Source organism: Salpingoeca rosetta (assembly GCF_000188695.1).
Source record: "Salpingoeca rosetta unplaced genomic scaffold supercont1.22, whole genome shotgun sequence".
NCBI classification, from domain to species: domain Eukaryota; class Choanoflagellata; order Craspedida; family Salpingoecidae; genus Salpingoeca; species Salpingoeca rosetta.
In genome coordinates, this window is record NW_004754912.1 from 924784 (window position 1) to 946415 (window position 21632).

At 54.1% G+C, this 21632-nt stretch overlaps 3 protein-coding genes across 3 annotated transcripts in view; 1 reads left to right on the forward strand and 2 right to left on the reverse strand.

Annotated features, from left to right (window-relative positions):
• PTSG_07442 (uncharacterized protein) overlaps positions 1 to 5280 on the reverse strand; it is a gene marked incomplete at its 3' end in the record, with an annotated part of 9251 nt that extends 3971 nt beyond the window's left edge. The window contains exons 1-12 of the mRNA XM_004990889.1: positions 4858 to 5280; positions 4505 to 4631; positions 4095 to 4268; positions 3745 to 3867; positions 3464 to 3529; positions 3110 to 3238; positions 2756 to 2881; positions 2464 to 2549; positions 1866 to 2235; positions 1459 to 1506; positions 1202 to 1279; positions 252 to 1033 (exon numbers count right to left, since the gene is read on the reverse strand). Of these exons, the coding sequence (XP_004990946.1) occupies positions 252 to 1033; positions 1202 to 1279; positions 1459 to 1506; positions 1866 to 2235; positions 2464 to 2549; positions 2756 to 2881; positions 3110 to 3238; positions 3464 to 3529; positions 3745 to 3867; positions 4095 to 4268; positions 4505 to 4631; positions 4858 to 5013 (2265 nt within the window). The 5' untranslated portion in view covers positions 5014 to 5280. The remainder of the gene's footprint in view (positions 1 to 251; positions 1034 to 1201; positions 1280 to 1458; positions 1507 to 1865; positions 2236 to 2463; positions 2550 to 2755; positions 2882 to 3109; positions 3239 to 3463; positions 3530 to 3744; positions 3868 to 4094; positions 4269 to 4504; positions 4632 to 4857) is intronic.
• Positions 5281 to 6028: 748 nt separating this feature from the next.
• Positions 6029 to 16881, forward strand: PTSG_07443 (NHL repeat-containing protein). The gene is made up of 30 exons (XM_004990890.1): positions 6029 to 6432; positions 6594 to 6795; positions 6934 to 7035; positions 7353 to 7452; positions 7623 to 7717; positions 8109 to 8363; positions 8640 to 8819; positions 8986 to 9047; positions 9187 to 9235; positions 9467 to 9532; positions 9645 to 9758; positions 9972 to 10037; positions 10205 to 10315; positions 10490 to 10558; positions 10762 to 10908; positions 11182 to 11247; positions 11409 to 11534; positions 11740 to 11934; positions 12102 to 12167; positions 12308 to 12433; positions 12593 to 12676; positions 12849 to 12974; positions 13134 to 13277; positions 13529 to 13575; positions 13766 to 13820; positions 13961 to 14026; positions 14196 to 14321; positions 14559 to 14701; positions 14929 to 15051; positions 15326 to 16881. Exons 1-30 carry the CDS (start codon positions 6304 to 6306, stop codon positions 16451 to 16453), a joined length of 4368 nt encoding a protein of 1455 aa, XP_004990947.1. The 5' UTR covers positions 6029 to 6303; the 3' UTR covers positions 16454 to 16881.
• A 174-nt stretch (positions 16882 to 17055) lies between these two features.
• Positions 17056 to 20709, reverse strand: PTSG_07444 (uncharacterized protein). The gene is made up of 6 exons (XM_004990891.1): positions 19789 to 20709; positions 19239 to 19331; positions 18551 to 18810; positions 18198 to 18329; positions 17917 to 17998; positions 17056 to 17727 (listed from the first exon to the last, which is right to left on the reverse strand). The coding sequence occupies exons 1-6, from the start codon at positions 20549 to 20551 to the stop codon at positions 17444 to 17446; spliced, it is 1614 nt and encodes a 537-aa protein (XP_004990948.1). The 5' UTR covers positions 20552 to 20709; the 3' UTR covers positions 17056 to 17443.
• Positions 20710 to 21632: the final 923 nt, after the last annotated feature.

Here is a 21632-nt window from a genome sequence, read left to right on the forward strand (position 1 = left end):
TGTGTGTGTGTGTGTGTAGGGGTGAGCAAAACGTGTGCAAAGAACGTGAGGGCTGGTCGTTCGGTGCAGAAAGGTGACATTTGTTTTGCACCAACCAGCTCAAACGACACATTTCCGGGCAATCCGCCCCACCCTCGTACAACAAACCAACACACACACACACACACACACACACACACACACACACACACACACACACACACACACACTCTCTCTCTCTCTCTCTCTCTCTCTCTCTCTCTCTCACTCACCTCAATCTGAAGGTCTGCGCAGGTGCGTGTGGAGTAGTAGCCGAGAGCGGTGTAATCGATGGGATTGGTGGCTGCAACGCAGTATTGCTTGTACGAGCCAGGCGCAGACCCAACATAGCGGTGCTTCTGGGAGCGAATGATGAGGCTCTCATGATACGAGCTAGGGCTCACAGATGTCGTCTGCATGGTGTTTGCCATGGCACAAAACCCGTCGCCAGCAAACACAATCTCGCAGGAAGAGGACTCAGAGCACAGCTCCGTGCACGCGTCAATGCCTGTGGCGAGCAAATAGCTGCCACTCACTCCCGTGTCGCTCACAGTCACGCGCTCGTACGAATCTGCCGACACGTCGTTGCCGTCGAGCTTGGTGGTGCGGATTAGCTTCAGTTGGTGGCACCACAGCTGACCGCTCAGATCTTCCTGCACCACAAACGCAATGCACCACTCGCTTCGGTCCTCGCAGAGGTCAAAGCACTCCTGCTTGCTGGTCACGGCCGACTCAATGCCGGACGGGTAGACACGCTCCACCCGCCCCGTTGACGGCGCAGTTGCCGCGTCTGCCGATGCGTCAGAGTCATCAGCCACCGTTGTCGTGGTCGTGGCAGGAAGCGTGCTCGTTGTTGACGCGATGAACGTGTCGTTGAGGGTGGCGAGGTTGAGCGTCGTCGTTGTTGCCTGTGTTGTGGTCGTGGTTGTGGTCGTTGTCTGTGTGGAAGTGGAGGTTGACGTTGACGTTGACTGCGATGTGGAAGACGACGTGGACGTGGACGTAAAGTGCTCACCTGCGCAACCACCGGAACGCAGACACACGAGTGGTTGTGTGAGATCATGAAGTGTGTGTGTGTGTGTGTGTGTTTGTGCGTGCGTGCGTGCGTGTGTACATGCGCGTGTGTGTGTTTGTGTGTGTGTGTGCGCGCGCATAAGATGTGAACCATTACACTTGAACGCACCGATGGCCAGCTCCGATGGGAAGGCGAACCGCTTGTCGCCTTCCGAAGAACCGGTGTGAAGCAGTAAGAAGAACGTGCCTATGAAGCAAGCACAGCGTTATCGACATCGCAGATGGTAGTGTGCTGGTGAGCTCGAGTGTTCCCAAAGGCAAGTAACTGCACACGTGCATGCACACTGACATGTGTACTCACATGCCAGCGCGTCGCATTCATCAAGTCAGACGGGGTAAAAGCATAGCAGGCACACAAGGCCTCACCTTCCGGCAGGTCGTGGTTTGTGCCTTCATCCAGCGGCTTGTAAATGTCTGTTGGAGTTCGAAGAAGTGAAAGACAGGGGTGTGAGTACGGAAAGAAGCGTAAGGCGTGTGCACGTGCCGGCACAACGATCCAACGACAGAATTGGTGAACATGAATGCATACAGTGCACAATGCACGCACACACACACATCGTCTAAGCATACGTTCATACAAGTACACGCACACACACACGCACGCACACACACACACACATCATACAAGAATACGTTCATACAAGTACACGCACACACACACACAAATACACTTTCATACAAGTACACGTACGTGCACACCACACCTAAACGCACCCTCCTTCTGCAAGGTGAGGTCGTCGTACACCAGCTGTGGGTTGTGGGTTGTGCCGCACTGAAGAAGTTGAAGCCGGACTCGCAGTAGCTCTGGTCTGTGAACGTAAACTCGACAAGGCCGCGTTCTGTGAACGTAAACTCGACAATGCCGCGTTCTTGCGAGAGCTCAAGGCTCGATGGGGCGCCGGTTGTGTCACCGGAAAGGCATCCGCACGTCGTTCGAAGATCACCCGCGGACGTGCCGCCAACAAACACGTAGTCTGTCGCTGCTGCGTCGTCGCTGTCGTACGGGGTGATGGTGACTTGGAACCGGCGACCAGGCTGTAGGTCTGAAGCTTCAAAATTGGTGAGGGGCGACGTGTACTGGACCGGGTAGCCTGGCAGCTCTGTTGCCTGCGACAGATCGAGTGACCATTGAGCCACCGTCACCTGCGAGAGAGGCGAGGTACACCGGAAAACCATCCGTGAGTCACGATGTGTGCGTGTGTGTGCATGTGTGTATGTGCATATGTGTGTGTGTGTGTGTGTGTGTGTGTTGTTGTGCGGGTGCGTATTGTCGTGATGTACTATGCATGTGTGTGTTGTCGTGATGCACTGTGTATGATGACGCGACACTAATGCAACAGTGACACAAGAGCAATGCAACACCGTATGCACCTCGTAAGTGGGAAACTCATCGGCGTCCGTGATCGCTAGTTCAAAGCTGTGGGAGTTGAGCGTGTACGTTGCTTTTGGTCCCGCCACTGAGAGTATCAGCAATGGTGACAGGGGGCGCGATATGATATGACAGGAGCGGGTGAAAGTCAGAAACAACTCAACTCACATGTAACACGTACAAACACGTAGTCTCACGTTCACACGCACACACGCACACACACGCACGCACACGCACACGCACACACACACACACACACACACACTCACACGTTCTTGCGAAACCTGCACTCACAATCGCAGCTTTTGCCATCTGATGAGAGGGGACCGTAGTCGCACTCGCAGTGGTATGAGCCATCGTCGTTGACACACACGGCCGGCGCAACGCACTCGTGAGCACCTGTCACACACTCGTTGATGTCTGTATTTGGAGTGATTGATGCAAACACACAGCACACACAGAGGTGGATGATGAGTAATACAGCGGCAACAAGGTCCAAGGTCCCAATTCGAGATGGTGGGTGCATATGTTAGGCACAACACACAGAAACACACACAGAAACACACACCGAAACACACACAGAAACACACACCGAAACACACACACACACACATACACATACACACATACACACACACACGCACACACCGTCACAAGTTGGGGCGGAACCACTCCAGACGCCATTTTTGCTGACAATGCCGCACTGGCGTGCGCCCTTGGTGCCGGAAGCTGACACCTCGTAGCCGCTGTTGCACGCGCTGAAGCTGCACTGATCGCCTGTATGATGCAACGACGGCAACAACACGTGTAGCGTGAGGTGAGGCTGAAGATATTGGTGTTCAAATGCAACAAGTGGCAAGACTCAAGGCAACACAGCAGTGTGCTTGGATGGATTGGAGGAGACATTCTGCGCATGCAGCCAGGACCGCATCAGGCACCACCATATCGTTAACCAGCATAGCATGCATGCACGCATCACTGTCTTTGTGACTGCTCACTCACCAAAGTCGCCGTCACAGCTGCCGCTCAGAACACCATTCGTGAGTGTGAGCGGGGGACAGGTCACAACTGCGAAGAAGATAAAGAACACAACGATGGATGATTATCAAACCAAAGAGGCATATGTGCGTGTGTGTGCGTGTGCGTGTGTGCGACAGGTTTGGTGATGTGACTTCTCTGTGTTCCAAGCGCGTGCGTAGCACACAGAGATGCGAGCGGCGCTGCAGTGCAGCAACAGCGGGCATAGGGCTCAAGGCACGTGTGCACGTGCTGTTTGGGCTCACCTGTGCATCCCCAGTCGCTCGTGTCATCCTCGATGTAGCCGCTGCTTTCGTCGCAATCCAACGTGCACGTACGAATGCGCCACCTTCGGTCCTCATCTCGATCATTGTGGACAGAGTACAGTCCTGTGAAGTGTGCGTGTGTGTGAGGGGGATCAGAAGAATGCGAATTGAGGTACCAGAATGTGAGGATGCAAATGTGAACGCAAAGGCGTTTGTTGACGCATGTATCACCGCATAGTTCACCCATTCGACAACAAAAGCAACAAGTAGCCCTCAAGGCACCAGACTGCGCAGCTTCCCAGCCTTGCATCTCATCAGTCAGCACAGAGAGTCGTCTCCGAGCAACGTGCCTGCAAGGACTTTGCGACTGTCGACAGAGTAGTCGATGGGCTTGCCCCAGCTGTTGATGTAGTCGTCAGTGAAGCTGCATGAGGACAGGGTGGCACCGACGGCCTTGCGGCAGCCAATCTTCCACACGCGATCATCAGGGTTGCCGTCGTACTCAGAGTACATGCGGTACACGTCTGTGGGATGGAGAATGCGACACGGAGTGATTGTGGTTGTGTGTGTGAGTGAATGTGGTAACGACCAACCAAGACAGAAGGCAGAGTAAGGGCAACCTGTGCAAAGAGGAAGCCGCTGAGTCGGCAGCAGATTGCTGGTGCCACTACATTGCGCTTAGCTCGGCAACCACAAGCAATTGCAGGCAGACACAACAGAGCAGGCGCTCACAACAGGCCGAGAATCTCCCATGACATACAGTAGTTGTTCGGGCACGAGTAGTCGAGCGGGTCATCGTAGTTGTTCTCGAAGCTGCTGCTGTACATGCTTGTGCCTTCCTCCGGTGCGCCGTACTTGAGGCATTCAAAGCCCCACCGCCGATCTTTCTGCATGCCGCAATCAGAGCGGAAGCGAAACAGAACAAATCGCACACGACGTGAGTGAGCAGAGGGCGTGTCGTGAGGGTTTGTAGACCAGGTAGTACATGCGTTGAGCAAATGGATAACACGCAGCAGCAACAACAGCACCAACAGCCGCATCAACAGCAACAGCACGATTCACCTACACAAGCAAGACTGCAAGACTGCTCCCATCCTTCCATCCCAGACTCACCTTGTTGTCTTGGTGGGTGGAGTAGAGGGATTTGATGCCAGTGCTGCCAGAGCACTCCATGTTCAGTGTCTCATGATACTCGTTCACAAACGGCAGCTCTGCGAGGGTGGTAGACACCACACAGGCGACCACAACTGCAAGCACACGCACCAACATCGTGCCTGCAGGCAAGGAGGGAGGAGGCGTGCGGTTTGCAGTGTTTGTGTGTTGGCCTCTGGTGCGTCTTAGTCTTGGCAGAACTTGGAGCGAGCAGGAAGCTGTGCTGCAAAGAAGAAGAAAATGACCAAGCTGTGCTGCTGTGGGTCGTTGTGAGCAGGTTGCAACTGGTGGTTCTGCTCCTCCTTGCTGCTGCTGTTTGCTTTGTGACACCAGGTCAGCTTCCACAACCACCAAGCACACGAACCGTTGCCAACAAAGTCAGCAACCACACACAAGCAGAGAAAACCTCCCTCTACCTTGTAGTGTGCCAGCCAGTGGGCACTCTGTTGGGTGCTGTGTTGGGTGTCCAAACTGCAGCCTTGAGCCTTTCATGACGACGGTTACGGATGTGTATTTCGTGATGCGCAAGTTGGCACACAACTCGAACGTGGCCGGAACTGACGAAAAATTCTTCCAAGATAAAGCTGACTTTCAGCTTCGCCACATTTTGGATGTGTTCTGCACGCCATCCCAACACCGCCGACCAAGCCAGCAGACCACCAACGTTCAGGCGCGCTGCCACTGCCTTCTCCCGCTTGATGGTTGGGACGGCCTTTCCGGTGTTCGCCGAGCAACGAGAGAGGGAACAAAATGACGACGCTCAGTTATGTCACATCAGGTTGTTGTGAGGAAAAAGCGACGACGGTCGGAGCCAGCGAAAGCACAAACGGTTATGTTACCGTCACACAAATGAAATGTAACACATGTGCAACGGCCTACTAACGGTTGGTGTCGCTCATCCTGTCCCTCCCCCCCCCCCCCAGATTCTTGACAACGAACACAAGCACAGCAGTGGCACCCCCATCGTCGTCAGAAATCTCCCATTCTCAAGCAACTAAGCACCGTCCGACCGTCAGTTGGCCAGCAAGCAAGCGAGTACGGTGGCGAGATCGTTGCATCGTTTCGGTGCGTTTCGTGTGTGAACCCATGATGAGGCGAAGGAGACAGGGGATATATGTATTAATTGGTGAGACAACGCCTTATGACCATCCAACCACCAAGCAAAGCCAACACGAGCACACAATACAATAGCCCACATGCAGCAGCTAACAAACGAGCCACTTGCATTTTCTCCGCCACATCCACATCCACAGACACGCATACACTCGCACCAGGCAGCACGCCACAACAGCAGCACCTGGTCTTGGTGTTGCCTGCAGGCAAAACACAGGAAGCACACACTGTCTTCCCCTGCCCTCCGCACCTTTGATTGCTTCGCAGCCCATTATTCAGGGTGAGAAGAGTGGGATGACAACAACGTCAGTCTCAGTCATGCTCAACCGCGGCAGTGCTTCGGCCATGTCGACTGTGGCTGCAACGCTGCTCATTGCCGCACTCATCTACATGCAGCCAGCCGAAGCATACGTCAACGAATATGTGAGTGACAGCAGGGCGGCAGCTCTTCCCTTTCCGCGATTGTTGGTTTCCTTTCTGTGCATTGTGACTGTTTATGTGGTGGCGATCTTCTTCCACAACACACACACATACACACACACACTGAGCTTGTGAACATGCAACTGTGCAACATCACCACACAGCTGGAGGACGTGTACTTCCGCTGCGATACGGGAGAAGGCCTCACCTACATGACCAGCAAATACAGCGACAACAAGTATGATCGCCGTTGGGACTTCAGCTGTGCCCCGATTGGCACCGCCTCCAGCGACACGCAGAGCAGTGGTGGTTACGACGTTCGCGACCTTTACAGCAACAACAACTACGACTGTGCAAGCGGCTACTGTAAGTGCGTGTCTGTTTGAGAGCAAGGAACGTGAGCTCTCTTGTGCCCGATCCCATCCTGCCCCCTCATTTCCTTGCACTCTCGTGGTATTGTGTGCATTCAACGCTCACCCAATATCGTAATCTGTGCGCACTCAGACATGGAGAAGCTTGAATCGACATACAGCAGTGTGGACCGCTTGTGGAAGTACACCTGCCGTCGACCGAACAACGTTCAACTGCTCAACTGTGCACAAACATGTGCGCTTCATGCAATTCGCCTTGTGTCACTTTTGATGCCTGTATCGTTTGTCATAAGAGGGGTGCTTGAAACAAGTTGGCTGTTGCATAGTGAACGGGGTTTCAGTGCGATTTACACACACATACATACAAGCACACATACACGCATCCACATCTCCACAAACGCACGCACATATCCACACGCACACATACACACCTCCACACACGCACGCACACATACACACCTTCACACACGCACACACACACACGCATCCACAAACGCACGCACACATACACACACGTCCTTACATGACAATCGCACCTGCTTGTCAACACAGCGTCTTATGAAAACTCGAGGACGGGCAACCTTGACTACGACATCACTGGCACCAACAAGATCATCACTGGCTTGTACAGCAAATACACCGACACCGTTTTGTAAGAACATGTATTCCTGTGTGTGCGTGTGTGTGCATTTTCGTGTGTACGTGTACGCGGTGTAGACATGCTTGTGCGTAGTGCGCGTGTGTCGAGCGCATGTCGCTCGTACAGCGCATGCGTTGCACACATGACTCACGCATTTCTCCCTTATCGATTGCGCGTGTTAGTGAGTGGGATCGTCGTTGGAAAATCACCACGTGCGAAGTGGAGTGCGACCTGACTGGCGATTACGTCAACAGCGACGTTCCCCGAGTGTGCACCAGTAAGATTGAATGAAAATCTGCGCAAAGATATCATCGCGCGCACATGCATGTGTGATTGTGTGTGTGTGTGTGTGTCTGTCTGTCTGTCTGTGTGTCGGCCGTACCAATGCATGGGCATGTGACAAGGCCATGTGTGCAGCAGCTTCCTGTCATGTTGCCGCGGAGCAACTTCACGCGACTACACCAGCCTTTTGGTTCTTGATTGTTCTCACTGTTACCATTGTGTATGTACACGTGTGCGTCTGTCTGCGTGTGTGTGCGTGCGTGTGTGTGTGTGTGTGTGTGTGTGTGTGTGTGTGTGTGTGTGTGTGTGTGTGTGTGTGTGTGTGTGTGTGTGTGTGTGTGTTTGTCCAACTTCTTCCCCCGTGCATCCCGTTTTCTCCTTGGCAGCGCTGTCCCCGAGTGGCATCACCAACGGGAACTTTGTCGCTGACTACCAAGAACCGTTTGGCTCGTACTGCGAGACCTCCACCGCCATCACGACAATCTCGACACAGTTTGCAGCTAGCAGCACAGACCGTCGCTGGGCCTTCACGTGCACGAAACCAACCAGCGGTGGGCAGGTTATCACCAGCCAGACCTGGTCCACTCCCGCCTATGGAAAGCTTGGGACAGCGTTCACCGTCTCCTGCCCAAGCAACACATGTCAGTCAATTGGGGAGCCGGGGGCGATGATAGTTGTGACTCGAGCGTGGGACACGGTCGGGTTACAAACCCGTGCAACGCATGCATGGCGCTGACTCTTGCATGCTTTGCTGGAAGACAGGTGCAGCTTGCACAAGTGTGTGTGTGCGTGATTGTACCTGCTTTACGCATTTGCTTGTTTGCACGCTCTACGTGTGTCCACATTCACGTGTTGTGGCGCTCCACAGCATTTCTCTCATCTCTGTCTTCAATTCGCGCTCCATATCCTGTTTGCAGACATCACTGGCGTGAAGTCTGCCTATGTTTCGTCGTTTCAAGACCGCGTGTACTCGTTCCAGTGCACTGGCTATGAGAACACCGAGATCTCCGCCGTGAATTGCAACGGCGCTGTGGCTGTCAATGCTGCTGGCGCAGACTTTGACTTCTCAACAAGCTCCGGCGCATATGTCATCACAAGTTCGTGTGCTTCCTCGTTTACCCGCCTCCTCTGTCGTCGAGAGAGGCTGTACTGCCTCTGCTCGGTGTTGCAGCATCACCACCACCCACACGACCTGTCGAATACGTGCATGGTACTCTGCTCGCTCACCATCTTGCTGTCTCGTGCATCTGCTTTCATTCACAGGTTTGACATCCACATTTGATTCTTCCACAAGTGACCGCGAGTGGACCTTTACTGAGTGCAAGGTGGGTGCCAAAGACACACGTTGCTCTGACCAGTGTCAAGCTCAACTGATCTGCTGGCTGACCAGCTGATGCGCAATCATGATGGTGGATTTGTGCATGTTATTGTCATTCACATGTACTTTTTGCATGCGTTGCGCAGCCACAATGCGTCGATGGCACCATGCTCAACAGCGACGGGTATTGCAGCGGTGCGTTTGCGCTGTATGCGTGTGTGTCTGTGTGCATGTGTCTGTGTATGCGTGCGTGTGTCTGTGTATGCGTGCGTGTGTGTGCATGCCGTTGTGTGCGTGTGGTTCTTTGCCTGCGGTTTTGTGCGCGTGATGTTGTGGTGCCCTCTGTGCGGAACGGAGTAATTCGTCATTCCAAGCACCGTGGACGCGCCCAGGCTCACTTAGAATAGCTGTGTCCAATGTCGACAGAGCCTGTGTGTCCTCAGTTGACGATCACCCATGGCACCATCTCGGGTGATTGCACCGGATTTGAAGGTCGGTGCGCGAAACCCTTCTTGTTCGGGTCCATGAGTCGAACTGCTGTGTCCAAGGAATAACACGTCATCCACATGCTTGTCCGCCTGGCTTGGCCGCTTGCACGTCGCAGGCGATGAATGCACGTTTGAGAGCTGCAACACCGGATACGAATTCAGCAGCGCAGCGACAACGCGCACGTGTGACGCTGATGGTGCCTGGTCTGGTGCAGACATCACATGTGAACGTAAGTTACAACGAGGGCTTGAAACATTGGGCAAATGCACAGTATGTGTTGTGTGTGTGTTCTGTGTGATTGTGTGTGTGAGACCATACTTTTGTTCTCGTTTGTGGAAGTATGCTGCGTGTGCTGTGTTTGGTTGCCCATGTTGTTTTGTTGAAACACACGCATCTTTACTCACCCTCGGTCGCGCGAAATGTTGGCTTGCATCCACTGTAGCAATCACTTGCAACAGGCTGACGCATTCACAGATTACCCTCATTGGCAGCTGCAGCGGCAATTACGGTGATGACGCACCAGCATCCTTCGTCGCTCTTATGATTGCCTGCATCACACCCACGTAAACAGATCGACTTGCTGTGTCACTCTGTCACGTCTTCTGCCGCTGATTCCGCTTACACGCACACACACACACACATGCTTGCATGCATGCATATTCATTCACGTCACAGGTGACGTGTGCACGTACTACTCCTGCCCTTCTGGTTACGCCCTGCGCGGCACCACCTTCTCGCGCGAATGCACCGCAGACGGCTGGACAGGAACGGAACCCTACTGTGAACGTGCGTGGCTTGATTTTAAAATGAATGCATGCAGTGTCTTTGGAGGATTATGTGGGATTGACATTCCTTCGTTCCTACACTTGCCCGTCGGTCTTTGTCTTCTGTGTTTGTTGTGTCACTCACACGCTCTCTTCACATCGACACCGTACTTGCCCCATGAATTTGCGGTGACAGTCCTGGAATGCTCTGAATTGACTGCTCCCACGAATGGATGGCGGGGCGACACGTGCACGGGCACGCTTGGTGAGTGAATGTGATCATTCAATGTAATGGCCATGGCTCTGTGTGTGTATGTGACTGCGCGCGCGTGTGTGTGCGTGTGGGTATGTGTGTGTGTGTGTGTGTTCCACTGCAATGTTAGCGTTGGAATGGGTGATGCCACAAAAGTGTGATGTTGTTGCATCCCCTCACATGCACGTGTGTCATGGATCGACAATCGCTGGCAGGGTCGACATGCGAGCGGGGCTGCAACGACGGCTTTGTGCTGTCGCCAACAGAGGCCAGTGGCGGTTTCACTCGCACCTGCACAGAAACAACAGATTCTGACGGGCTCGCTGTGGCTGAGTGGACAGGCTCCGAGCGCACATGCATTAGTAAGATTGTACGCAACCAGTTAAGGGAGAGGGGGAGAGGGAGAGAGAGAGAGAGTGTGTGTGTGTGTGTGTGTGTGTGTGTGTGTGTGTGTGTGTGTGTGTGTGTGTGTGTGTGTGAAGGAGGCAGACTGTGTGTGGGTGAATATGAGCGGGCGGGTGTAGGTGGAGTCGGATACGAGCACGATGCAACTGTACTTCTGCACCATCCGCTCACATGGAACACATTGCTCTGCGTAATCGCATCACTCGCGTTCAACTTGATGCATTCTCCAGCGGTTGACTGCGGCGAAATCGTGCTGGCGAACGGGCAGACGACTGGCGAATGCAGCGGCAACTATGGTGAGCAACCTGTAACTGCAAACAATCAACAAGGAATCGTGCCTTGTCAGACTGATCCGAGAGCAACATACAATGTTATGTACGTTATACTATGCGTGTCCTATACCGCCCTGCATAATCATACACAATCTTACACAATCATGCACTTCATGTCATGACAGATGACACGTGCACCTACGATGAATGTGACACTGGATATGCGCTGTCGTCTGGCGGCTCCACTCGTCGCACGTGCGGTGTGACGGACGGCGTCGCTGCCTGGTCTGGCACATCCAAGCAGTGCGAAGGTGAGAGATGGACGGAGAGAGAGGGATGCATGTAAATGTGTGTGTGTGTGTGCATATGCGTGCGGGGAGCAAGGGATCAGTTTGCACAGTCTGTGCGCGCCATGTCATTCTTGCTCCACGACACCAACGTGTCACGAATGAGCACCATGTGTGTCTCCCCATAGTCACTACTAATACCACCACGACGTCTCTATTTGGGTTGCAGTGGTGACGTGCTCAAGCATCGAAGTGCAGAATGGTGTAACAAGTGGCACTTGCGACGGCACTGTGGGTGGCGAGTGCAGTTTCACCTGCGACACCGGGTATTGGCCATCATCATCTGGCAGCACAACCACGACATGTGTACTCAATGCGGACGGACACTCCGCCTCTTGGGATGCAACCATCGCAACATGCACAGGTGTGTGTGTGTGTGTGTGTGTGTGTGTGTGTGTGTGTGTGTGTGTGCCTGCTTGTTTGGCGACGAGGTGCTCATCCAAGCATCCAGTTGTGGTCGTTTGTGCACTCATGCTGTTTCGCACATTTCCTATGCATTGTTACTCTTGCGTGCTATCACGTGCCTGCCAGAGGTGATGTGCCCGACGCTGACGCTGGAATACGGCAGCGTGTCTGGGTCCTGCTCTGGCACCGTTGGTAAGAAAGGGATGGGGAGGCTTGGCTGCCATGTGCATATGACGATGTAGAAGGCACGGCCTTATCTTCTATCCTGAGTTGCTGCTCGAGACCTTGTCTCATGTGAAACGTTGTTGGTGTTGCTGGTTTTTCCCCGTCAGGCGACGTCTGTGTCTACGATAGCTGTGATGACGGCTTTGTGTTTGGCATTGGCGGCAGCTCGTCACGCACATGCATTCAAGACGAAGACACGGCATACTGGGACGGCGACGAGAAGACATGTTTGGGTACGCAGCAGTCACTGTATATATTTGTGTATGTGTGTGTGTGTGTGGTTGAGGAAGCGCGCGTGTGTGTTGTTGAGTTGTCACACCGCTCACACACATTCACACACACACACACATTCACACACTCTCTGTCGCACTCCCTTTCCTTCTCTGGTACAGAAACGATTGAGGGTGATGGAGGGACCAATTTCACCATTGCCTGTGCTGCCGGTCAGGCCATCACTGGCCTCTACTACACCTCCGGTGAGCCCTGCAGTTGCAGTTATATCTCATCGTTTGCAGCACTACACGTTGGCACTTATCCGTATTTAGTTTCGCACCCGTCAGTCTCATGCGTATTAGCATCTGCCATTACCGTTGTCGTTGTCACTGCTGGTGATGCTATCATGCCCTCACCATTGTTGCTTGCCTGCAGGCACAGACACGTACGAGATTCTGTGCCAAGACGCGGGAGCGTCTCTTTCCAAGCGCATCTACGCATCCGCAGAGACACTAACCGTGAGCGGCAACACGGCCCAGTACTGCGATTTCGACACCTATGGTGCGTCGTTCGTGTGTCGGTGCGTGTGAAAGTGGGCGTGCGTGTGTATTTGATTGAGCCAAGGACAACAGCCACTGCTTCGTGATGGCTTTGCAAATCATGCACAATTCATCCCATCTGAGACATGAACATGTGCTGTACCCCGACCCTCAATCTTAGCCGTTAGCGGCGTCTCCAAGAAGGGGTCAACCCTCGTGTATGATTGCTCGCTGCTGGCTGGCGCAGAGCTTGTTGACTGCACGCTTGGTGATACACTTTCCGGCAGTTACAGCATCCTGGCACCCGAGGGATCAGTCTTTGCAGGTCAGTGTTATGCTCACGTGCATGTGTGCGTGCGTGTGTGTGTGTGAGTGTGTGTGTGTGCGTGCATGTGTGTGTGCATGTGTGTGTGCGCGCGCGTGTGTGTGTGCATGTGTGTGTGCGTGTGTGCGTGAGTAGCGCTGCTGTGATACGTCTGTTTGCAGATTGTGATCACAGCCCTTCTCTGCTTCGACACCCAACGTTGGCGTGTTGTGCTCATAAGAGCGTTTCTTTCAACATGACTCAACTTTCAGGCATTTACAACACGGACTCAACTTCCCCTCAAGTTCGCGTGTGCGACGTACGTCCTGCCTCTATTGGCACACGTGTGTGTGTGCGTGCGTGTGTGTGTTTGTGTATGTGAGCAATGATGGCATGAACTGCGTCGAGTCACGTGGGTTACGCGTCTGCCAAGAACGTACCCGCGTGAACTCGTTTTGCGAGTCTGTTCTGGCCTTCATTCTGGTCGTGTTGTGTCTGAACACTGGCAGGTCCGCTGTCGCGAGGAGGATGGCTTCTACTCCGTCGGGGGAACCAAGTGCAGGCGTGAGTTGAAACATACAATGTGAATCAATGTGACGAGATAAGGAAGGAGAAGCGGCAGTTGTAGTTCATGGTGACCCGCAAACATTTCACACATCACCCCCAATCTCAACCGTATTGCTTGGCCACCACCCCGTCGACAGAGCTGTCCTGCGGTGCTCTAACGCTGACAAATGGCGCGACGTCTGGCACGTGCTCTGGTGCTAAAGGTATGTGCGCGTGCGTGTGTATGTGTGCGAGCGTACGTGCTACTGTGCTCTCCGTAATAGTCAATGCTGTTCACTGCAACTTCCTTTTGTGTGTGTGCATGTGTGTGAGGAGGGAACGTGACATGCACACGTTAGAGTCACACACCCAAACGCACACATAAACGCACAGGTGACACGTGCACGTACGAGAGCTGCAACTATGGGTATGAGCTGTCCGCCTCTGGCGACACGTCCCGCACATGCTCCATCACCAACGGCCGAGCAGAGTGGTCTGGCGTCGCAAAGACCTGCCAACGTGAGTTGAGGACTGTTGACAATGTTCTTTTATTGTTGTTGTCTCATCCGCCCGATCCTGCAGCATGTTGTAATGTTCTTGTGACCAGCATTCCTACATGCATGGTGACTGCATCATATCATATCACAACCTCAGCGCAGTTCATGTGCGGGCGTGTCACGTGTTTCACTTCTGTTGCGTCAGTCTCACACGTCTTCCGTGTTGCCATCTTGCCGTGTTTCTTTCCTCGACCTCCAGCCATCTCCACGACTGGATCACCCACAACCGTCAACGCGTGTGAAGGCCTGAGCCGTTCCCTCAATCCGGCCACGTGCCGCGAACGTTGTGAGCGTAACAACGAGGACTCGACTTTCATGGCCACCTACGGCGGCTGCACGCGGGTGAGGTTTCACGCACACGTACAAGTGTACACGCGCACGTGCACACTTTCATGCATTCACGTACATTCACGCGCATTCATGTAGCATGCAGCGGTAACACAGAAGAGAAGAAGCTGGTGTGCAGGCCATGCGTCCCACGCCACAGCAATGCTGCAAATGTACACATGCTGCTTACATCGTCCAATGTGCACGTGCAACGCGTGTGCATGTAACTTGGTCAATTGCAGGTGTGCACGTGCGGGTGCAGGAAACGCTTCGAGATTACTCAAGAAGAGGATGACTGTTCAGCGCATTGTGCATCACAAGGACTGGACGCCTCTTTCTTCGAGGAGCACGAGGGCTGCCGCAATGTACGTCACGTGTTGTGTGCGTGTGTATGTGGGTGGGTGTGGGTTTGAATGTGTAATGTTGTGCGTGTGCATGTGTGTATGCTTGATGTGATCTTGTGTGGCCATGACTGTACGGGTACACCGACGGCCAGGATCAGACTACAAGCACCGTGGCAACTGCAGCCCTTAAAGCATCCTCTCATTTCACCACAAAACACACATGTACACACATATGCACACACACGCTCACACGCACACGCGCGCGCATACACACTCACACGCACACTGTTGGCAGGTGTGCCTGTGCTTTGAGGCAAGCACCCGCTCAACCGCTACCACTGTGACGACGACGACAGAAGTCACTTTCACCACACAGGTGACCGGCACTGTGGAAACCATCGCCGGCAACGGCCTGGTGGACTGGACGGGGTCGAGTGACCCCACAGCAACGGGCCTCAACCAGGCCGAGTGCGTTGCCGTGGACGTGACGGGCGCCACGTACATTGCCATCCGCCACCGCGTCGTGAGCATCTCGCGTGACGGCAGCACCATCACCACCATCGCCGGCACCAAGACCCGCGGGTCCGCTGGCGTTGGCGGCCTGGCCACAGCTGCGCAGCTGGACCGCCCCACGTGCGTGGCCGTCGACACCATCGGCAACGTGTACATCTCGGAGAAGGGCAACCACCGTGTCAGCGTCGTGGACGCAAGCACGGGCGTCCTGTCTGTGTTTGTCGGCACGGGCGAGGCCGGCCATCGTGGCATGGGCGGCTCAAGTCGCGCGGCGCAGATCCACTCCCCGCATGGCCTTGCGTTCGACAGCCGCGGCACGCTGTACATTGCCGACACGGAGAACCATGTTGTGTACGGTGTGGACCGACGCTCCCTTGTGATTGACGTCGTTGCTGGCACGCCCTTCCGCAAAGGATACCACGGTGACGGCCGCCCAGCCACAACCGCGTGGCTCAACGCGCCCACGGGCATTGCTGTTCGCGGTGCGGGTGATTTGTACATTGCTGACACGGGCAACAACCGCATCCGCTACGTTGATCTGGACAGCGACAACATCATCGACACATTGGTTGGCACGGGCCGCTACGGCGGTGATGTGGACGGCAGCACGACCACTGCTGCGCTTGAGACGAATCTGGACCACCCTGAAGGCGTTGCTGTCAATGCAGAGGGCACCACGCTGGTCATTGCAGACACAAACAAGCACGTGCTGCGGTCTGTGAGCTTGAACGGCGATGATTCCCCGGTGACCGTGCTTGCAGGCACGGGCAGTCGAGGCTTCAACGGCGACGGGAACGATCCAACCGCCACCAAGTTCCGCTCACCCGTCAGCGTCGCCTACGACATTGGCGAACGCGCAATTGTGTTTGTGGACCAGCAGAATCGTCGCATTCGACGCGTGCACCTTTGATGGCTCAGAAACACAATGTCGTATTTGTTTGTAATTGCGACCGCGTGTGTATGTGCTTCTGTTGCTTGTGTTTGCGCACTTCTCGTATCGTTGTTTTTTGTTCGTTTTGGCGCTTGTCTCGTATGATTGCTCTGATTCATGTGGTAGTCTGTGTGATGCTGTCTGAGTTGCAGGTCACTGTGGTAAAGTGGCTTGGTTTGCTGCCTTACCTGCATGTTTTTTTTTTTTTGGTTGTGTTGTCGTGAGCATGCCTGCATGCTAATGGTTGATTTGCCCTTCCTGTTGATTTGTACGTGGCGGAACGAGAGCGCTCGATCAACCCCCTTGTCTCTCTGTCTGCTGTGCAGCGGTGGTGTGGTTTGCCACCCCAGCACTCCGGCTCTGTGAATGACGAACAAGAAATAAGTTGGATCACAAACGAAGCTCCTGTTCGTAATGAGAGGCATTGCGTTTGGATGAACCGTCTGGTAGACAGGGTGGGTGAGGGAAGGCATCTATGATGCTGCAACAAACACGAATCTCCTCTTGTGGCTGGTTCTCTCTTCATCGTCTCAATGCAGCACCCCCTTCTCGCTCATCGACATCGTGAGTTTTCCATTCAAGTGATTTGAGTTGTGTGCGCTGTTGGACGACAGTTGTCAGTATTACTTTGATGTGTGTGCGTGCTCTCACATGGTGTCCACACACGTGTCCGCCAACAAGACACACATCAAACAGCACAGTTGAATGCTCACATAAAGGGGAGGGAGGGCATGAAAAACAAATGTGGGTCAACAGACTTAAGATTGTGCACCACAGTTGCGAGCGGAGTGGGTTGTAACAAATCACACTCCACGACAGCAAGCGACACAAACCCCATGTAACTACACAAACACAAGGGGAATAGGAGCAGAGAAGGCATCATGTCATGCCATGTTGCCTCAAAGCTGCAGTTGTTCCCGATGCTTGCTTGGTTGCTTGGTTGCTTGGTTGCTGTGGCGTGTGCTTTGATCAGACCTCGGAGTGGATGGGTGGCGGCGGCTGCTGGCGCTTGTCGTTCCACATGAGCCCGGCGAGCGCGATGCCAGCGACGAGGATGGCCATGCCAATACCGAAGATGACCCAGGATGTGGTGGTGTTGAGGCCGCCGCTTCCGTCGCTGTTGTTGTTGTCGTTGGGCGGCGCTGTTGCGTTTGCATCGCACGTCAGGTTCTCTGCTGGTTGTTTCGTCACCTTTGCAGATGGCGGCGGGTACGTGAATGCACCGCACTCTTCGCTCGTCAGCGCAAAATTGTCTGGATGTGGTGGTGGTGAGGAGAGAGGGGGGGGGGGGTGTGAGAGAGTTATACAAGGTGGGTGAGAGTGAGGGAGATGAGTGAGTGAGACAAACTGGAGAGGTAAGAGGTGAAGGGATGTTAGAGGTGGGAGGGTGATGTCACTTGACCAACAGGAGAATAGCAAGACATGTATACCAGTGCATGTACCATTTGAGTCGCCGGTGAGGGTGGGGTACATGACAAAGTCTTTGCTCATCGAGTTGTGCTCAAGGCCGACATTGTGGCCAGTCTGTTGAATTGTGGAACAGTAAGGAGGAAGAGAGATGGGGTGAGACGGCATGAGAGCTCCAAAGGGAAACTTCGGCACGAAGGAAGAAATGCATGTAGGCAAGATGTGCAAAGGGAGGGGGGTGGCGAAACACACACACACACATACACATACACACACACACATGAAACAAAATGCATGCAGAATAACACGTCACCACCTCATGGAGCCAGAGCCGTGCATCGCGCTCGTAGTTTGCGAGGCGGACAAGGATCTGCGTGTCGCCGCCAACGGGCGCACAGCCAATGACGTTGGAGGCCGGTTGGCCACAGTAGTTTAGCGCATTGATCGCCTTTGTGTGTGTATATGTGTGTGTGTATGTGCGTATGAGTGTGTCATGAGTGTCAAAAGTATCGCTGGTGCGTGAGTGAAACAACGGCAAGAAGCTTGAAAGAAAGCAGCGTGTGCTCGGCGGTGGCGCATCGCAGGTGATTCGACGTGCATTGCGCTGTGTTGCATCCCAAACAAACACAAACACAAACACAAGGCAAGTCACAAGCATACAGCACATACCTTGACTCGACCACAGTTGCGGTTGAAGACGTTGTCGGCCTCTTGTTGGTTATCGACGACACTTAGCCCGTCGCCCTCGTACCCAAAGGGGCTGCCTTGCCCCCCATTCTGGAACCCCACGCAGCACGCGGTGTCAAAGGAGGCCTGCGCGCCAATGGTGATGGCGGACATTTCGTCCGCAATGTTTGTGACGAGCTCGCTTGTGAAGGGGTCGGAGATGGCGCGGTGCTGGCACCACGTCATCTGAATGGCGAGTACCGCTGGTGAGGCGAGAAACATCGTGAGCTTGCATGTGTGCGTGTGTAGTTGTGTTTGTTTGTGTATGTTTGTTTGTGTGTGTGTATGTTTGTTTGTGTGTGTGTGTGTGTTTGTGTGTGTGTGCGTGTTTGTGTGTGTGTGCGTGTGTGTGTGTGTATGTTTGATTGTGTGTATGTGTGTGTGTGCGTGTGTGGTTGTGTGCGTGTGTGTGTGTGTGTGGATGTGTGTAGTTGTGTGTGCTTGCGTGGGTGGGTGTGCATGTATATGTGCATAGATGAGTGTGCTTGCTCGTAGTGTTGTGTGTATTTCTTGCACTGTGTGTGTTCCATCTCTCAGTTCGCTTCAAGGCGGTGTGCGGATGGCTCATGGTGTCATTCCGCGTGGACTCAAAACACAGCACAAGACATCTTGCGTGCACGCTGGCACTCACCCTCGCTGTCGTCCGTGTCATCGTCACCGATGTTGATCAAGGCCTCGTCGTTGCGCTCGCGTGGCGAAAATGAGAAGAACCCGTCCCCGTAGTCTGTTCAAAGCAAAGGGACGAAAGGATGTGAGTGGGGACCCGGGATACGCGAAAAGCGGAGTGCGTGAAGGCAGCATGCAGACTTTGGACAGAAGAGAAACACAAGAAGAAGCAGACGCAGGCAGACGCAGACGCAGGCAGGGGAATAGGTGCTGGGAAATGTGTGTGTGGGGGGGGAGCACAGCAACTTGGAAACAAGTGCGTGCCGTCCAGGCAGCACGCAGTCGTAAACACGCACATACACCAGCGCAACTACACACATAGTTACGCGCACAGCTGTACATGCGCACACAGCTGCAAACACACGCGCAGGTGTAAACACACACATACGCACACAAAAGCACACACATACGCACACAAAAGCACATACACACATACACACATAAAAGCACATACACACATACACACAGACACAGACACACATACAGATACAGACACACATACACACGCATGGTACCGTGTTGATTATCCAGGTCTCGATGAATGCCGTCCTCCACTTCACGCTCCAGGGCTGTGGAGATGTCTCGCAGCACCTCTGCCAAGTCGCTGTTGCCGGGAAGGCCGTTCACACCCGTGCGGACGCGTTCAATACCAGTCATGGCAACGCTGTTGTTGTCAAACGCCAGGCCGCGCACGAGCTGCTTGACCAAGGCCACGGCAGCCTCCACCTGTTCTTCGCGCCGCGAGGAGAGCTTCGGCAGAATGCGGTGAATGGGGCTGACAAGCGGCAGGTTGAGGTCTGCCAGCAGCTCCAGGGCAAACGCGCGCGCTTTGGCGGACTGACGCAGCTGTATCATCAGGCCGAGCGCATGCGGAATAAGCAGTGCCGAGCGCCGTGCGGCCGGGGTGGCAGCCGTGGAAAACCCGGTCCAATAGTCGCGCAACGCGTCCACGCCGCTGTCGGAGTCGTTGGAAAGGTAGCCAAGGAACACGACTGTGTTGTCTTGGTGCGCAAAACCGTCACCCATATCGAGAATGTCAATCAAGTGTGGGATGCCGCTGCGGTTCAACAGCCGCTCCACCATGGGCCGTGTCACGCCATAGAAGTAGGTTCGGTTCATCACGTCCAGCACATACTCTGGGTCGCTGCTGCGGTCGTTGTCTTGTCCCGCAGCAAGGGCAACCCCTGTGCCCTTGCGCAAGCCGAGCGACGCGGCCAGGACGGCCACGGCCACCGTCAGGAACAGAGCGCGTGTCATCACAGGTGCGTGTGTCTGCATGCTCTTTGGGTGTGTGTGTGTGTGTGTGTGGTGCTTATGTGCTGATATGTGCCTGTCTTGTTGCGTTGTGTCTTTGTGCGCCTTTGCTTGCTTTGTTGCTTGTTGTGTTGGTTGGTTGATTGGTCTGCTGTCCTTCTTCTTCGTTTGCTTTCCTTTTGTTGGTGCGATAATTGCTGGAGGTACCGCAGATATTCTTCACAGCAAGCAGCACATGGTGTCGCAAGCGGTCGAATATTCGGCGCTCCGATGTGCCGAGTTTGGGCGCGTTGCAAGCGCGTTTGGCCCATGTTCCCGCGTTGTGGTGTGTTTTGAGAGGCATGAGAAGATGTTTACCGCCAGTCTTCAGAGTGACGCGCATGTGGTTTGTTGTTGTGTGTTGTGTGAAGTGTGAATTGGTGAGTTGTGTATGATGTGTGGCATGATGTGACGCCGTTCCCACACACGGCAAAGGTGGCGAAGCTGCAAGCTACGTGCTGTCCTTCTTGGTGGAGACAACAGTCCCACACAGTGAACGAACATATTGATATGCCGCCCACACCATCACATCATGCCTGGTGGTTGCCGACGCTTGGTGCGGGTATCGTTGCGCAGCAACACACACGTGCGAATGAGTGTTGTGTGTGTGTGTGTGTCTGTGTGTGTGTGTGTGTGTGTGTGTGTGTGTGTGTGTGTGTGTGTGTGCGTGCGTGTGCGTGTGTTGTGTGTGTGTGTGTGCGTGTGTGTGTTGTGTTGTGTTGTGTTGTGCGTGTGTGTGTGTGTGTCTGTCCCACTGAGAGGGGTGGTGGCGAAAGCACACAAACTCCCACACCGCACTGAGGGTCAACATGCACTGGAACAGAAACAACATCGGGAGGGCGCGAAGCTGCAAGCAAACGCCAAGCCCACACCAAGCAAAGCTGCGTGAAATGATGTGATGAGCCAGCCACACAGCGCATTTTCTTTCCTTCCGCAAGTACAGCACCCTCGAGGGCGCCGTCACACCTCAAGATCACACACACACACACACACACACACACACACACACACACACACACACACACACACACACACACACACACACACACACACACACACACAGAGA

Coding starts and splice junctions, on each gene's coding strand:
- PTSG_07443 (XM_004990890.1), top strand. CDS start 6,304: ATGACAACAACGTCAGTCTCAGTCATGCTCAACCGCGGCAGTGCTTCG. Junction 8,820..8,985: donor CGGCGCATATGTCATCACAA/GTTCGTGTGCTT, acceptor TTTCATTCACAG/GTTTGACATCCACATTTGAT. Junction 9,533..9,644: donor TGATTGCACCGGATTTGAAG/GTCGGTGCGCGA, acceptor TGCACGTCGCAG/GCGATGAATGCACGTTTGAG.
- PTSG_07444 (XM_004990891.1), bottom strand. CDS start 20,551: ATGCAGACACACGCACCTGTGATGACACGCGCTCTGTTCCTGACGGTG. Junction 18,811..19,238: donor TGACACGGACGACAGCGAGG/GTGAGTGCCAGC, acceptor TCGCCTCACCAG/CGGTACTCGCCATTCAGATG. Junction 17,999..18,197: donor CACGGCTCTGGCTCCATGAG/GTGGTGACGTGT, acceptor ACAATTCAACAG/ACTGGCCACAATGTCGGCCT.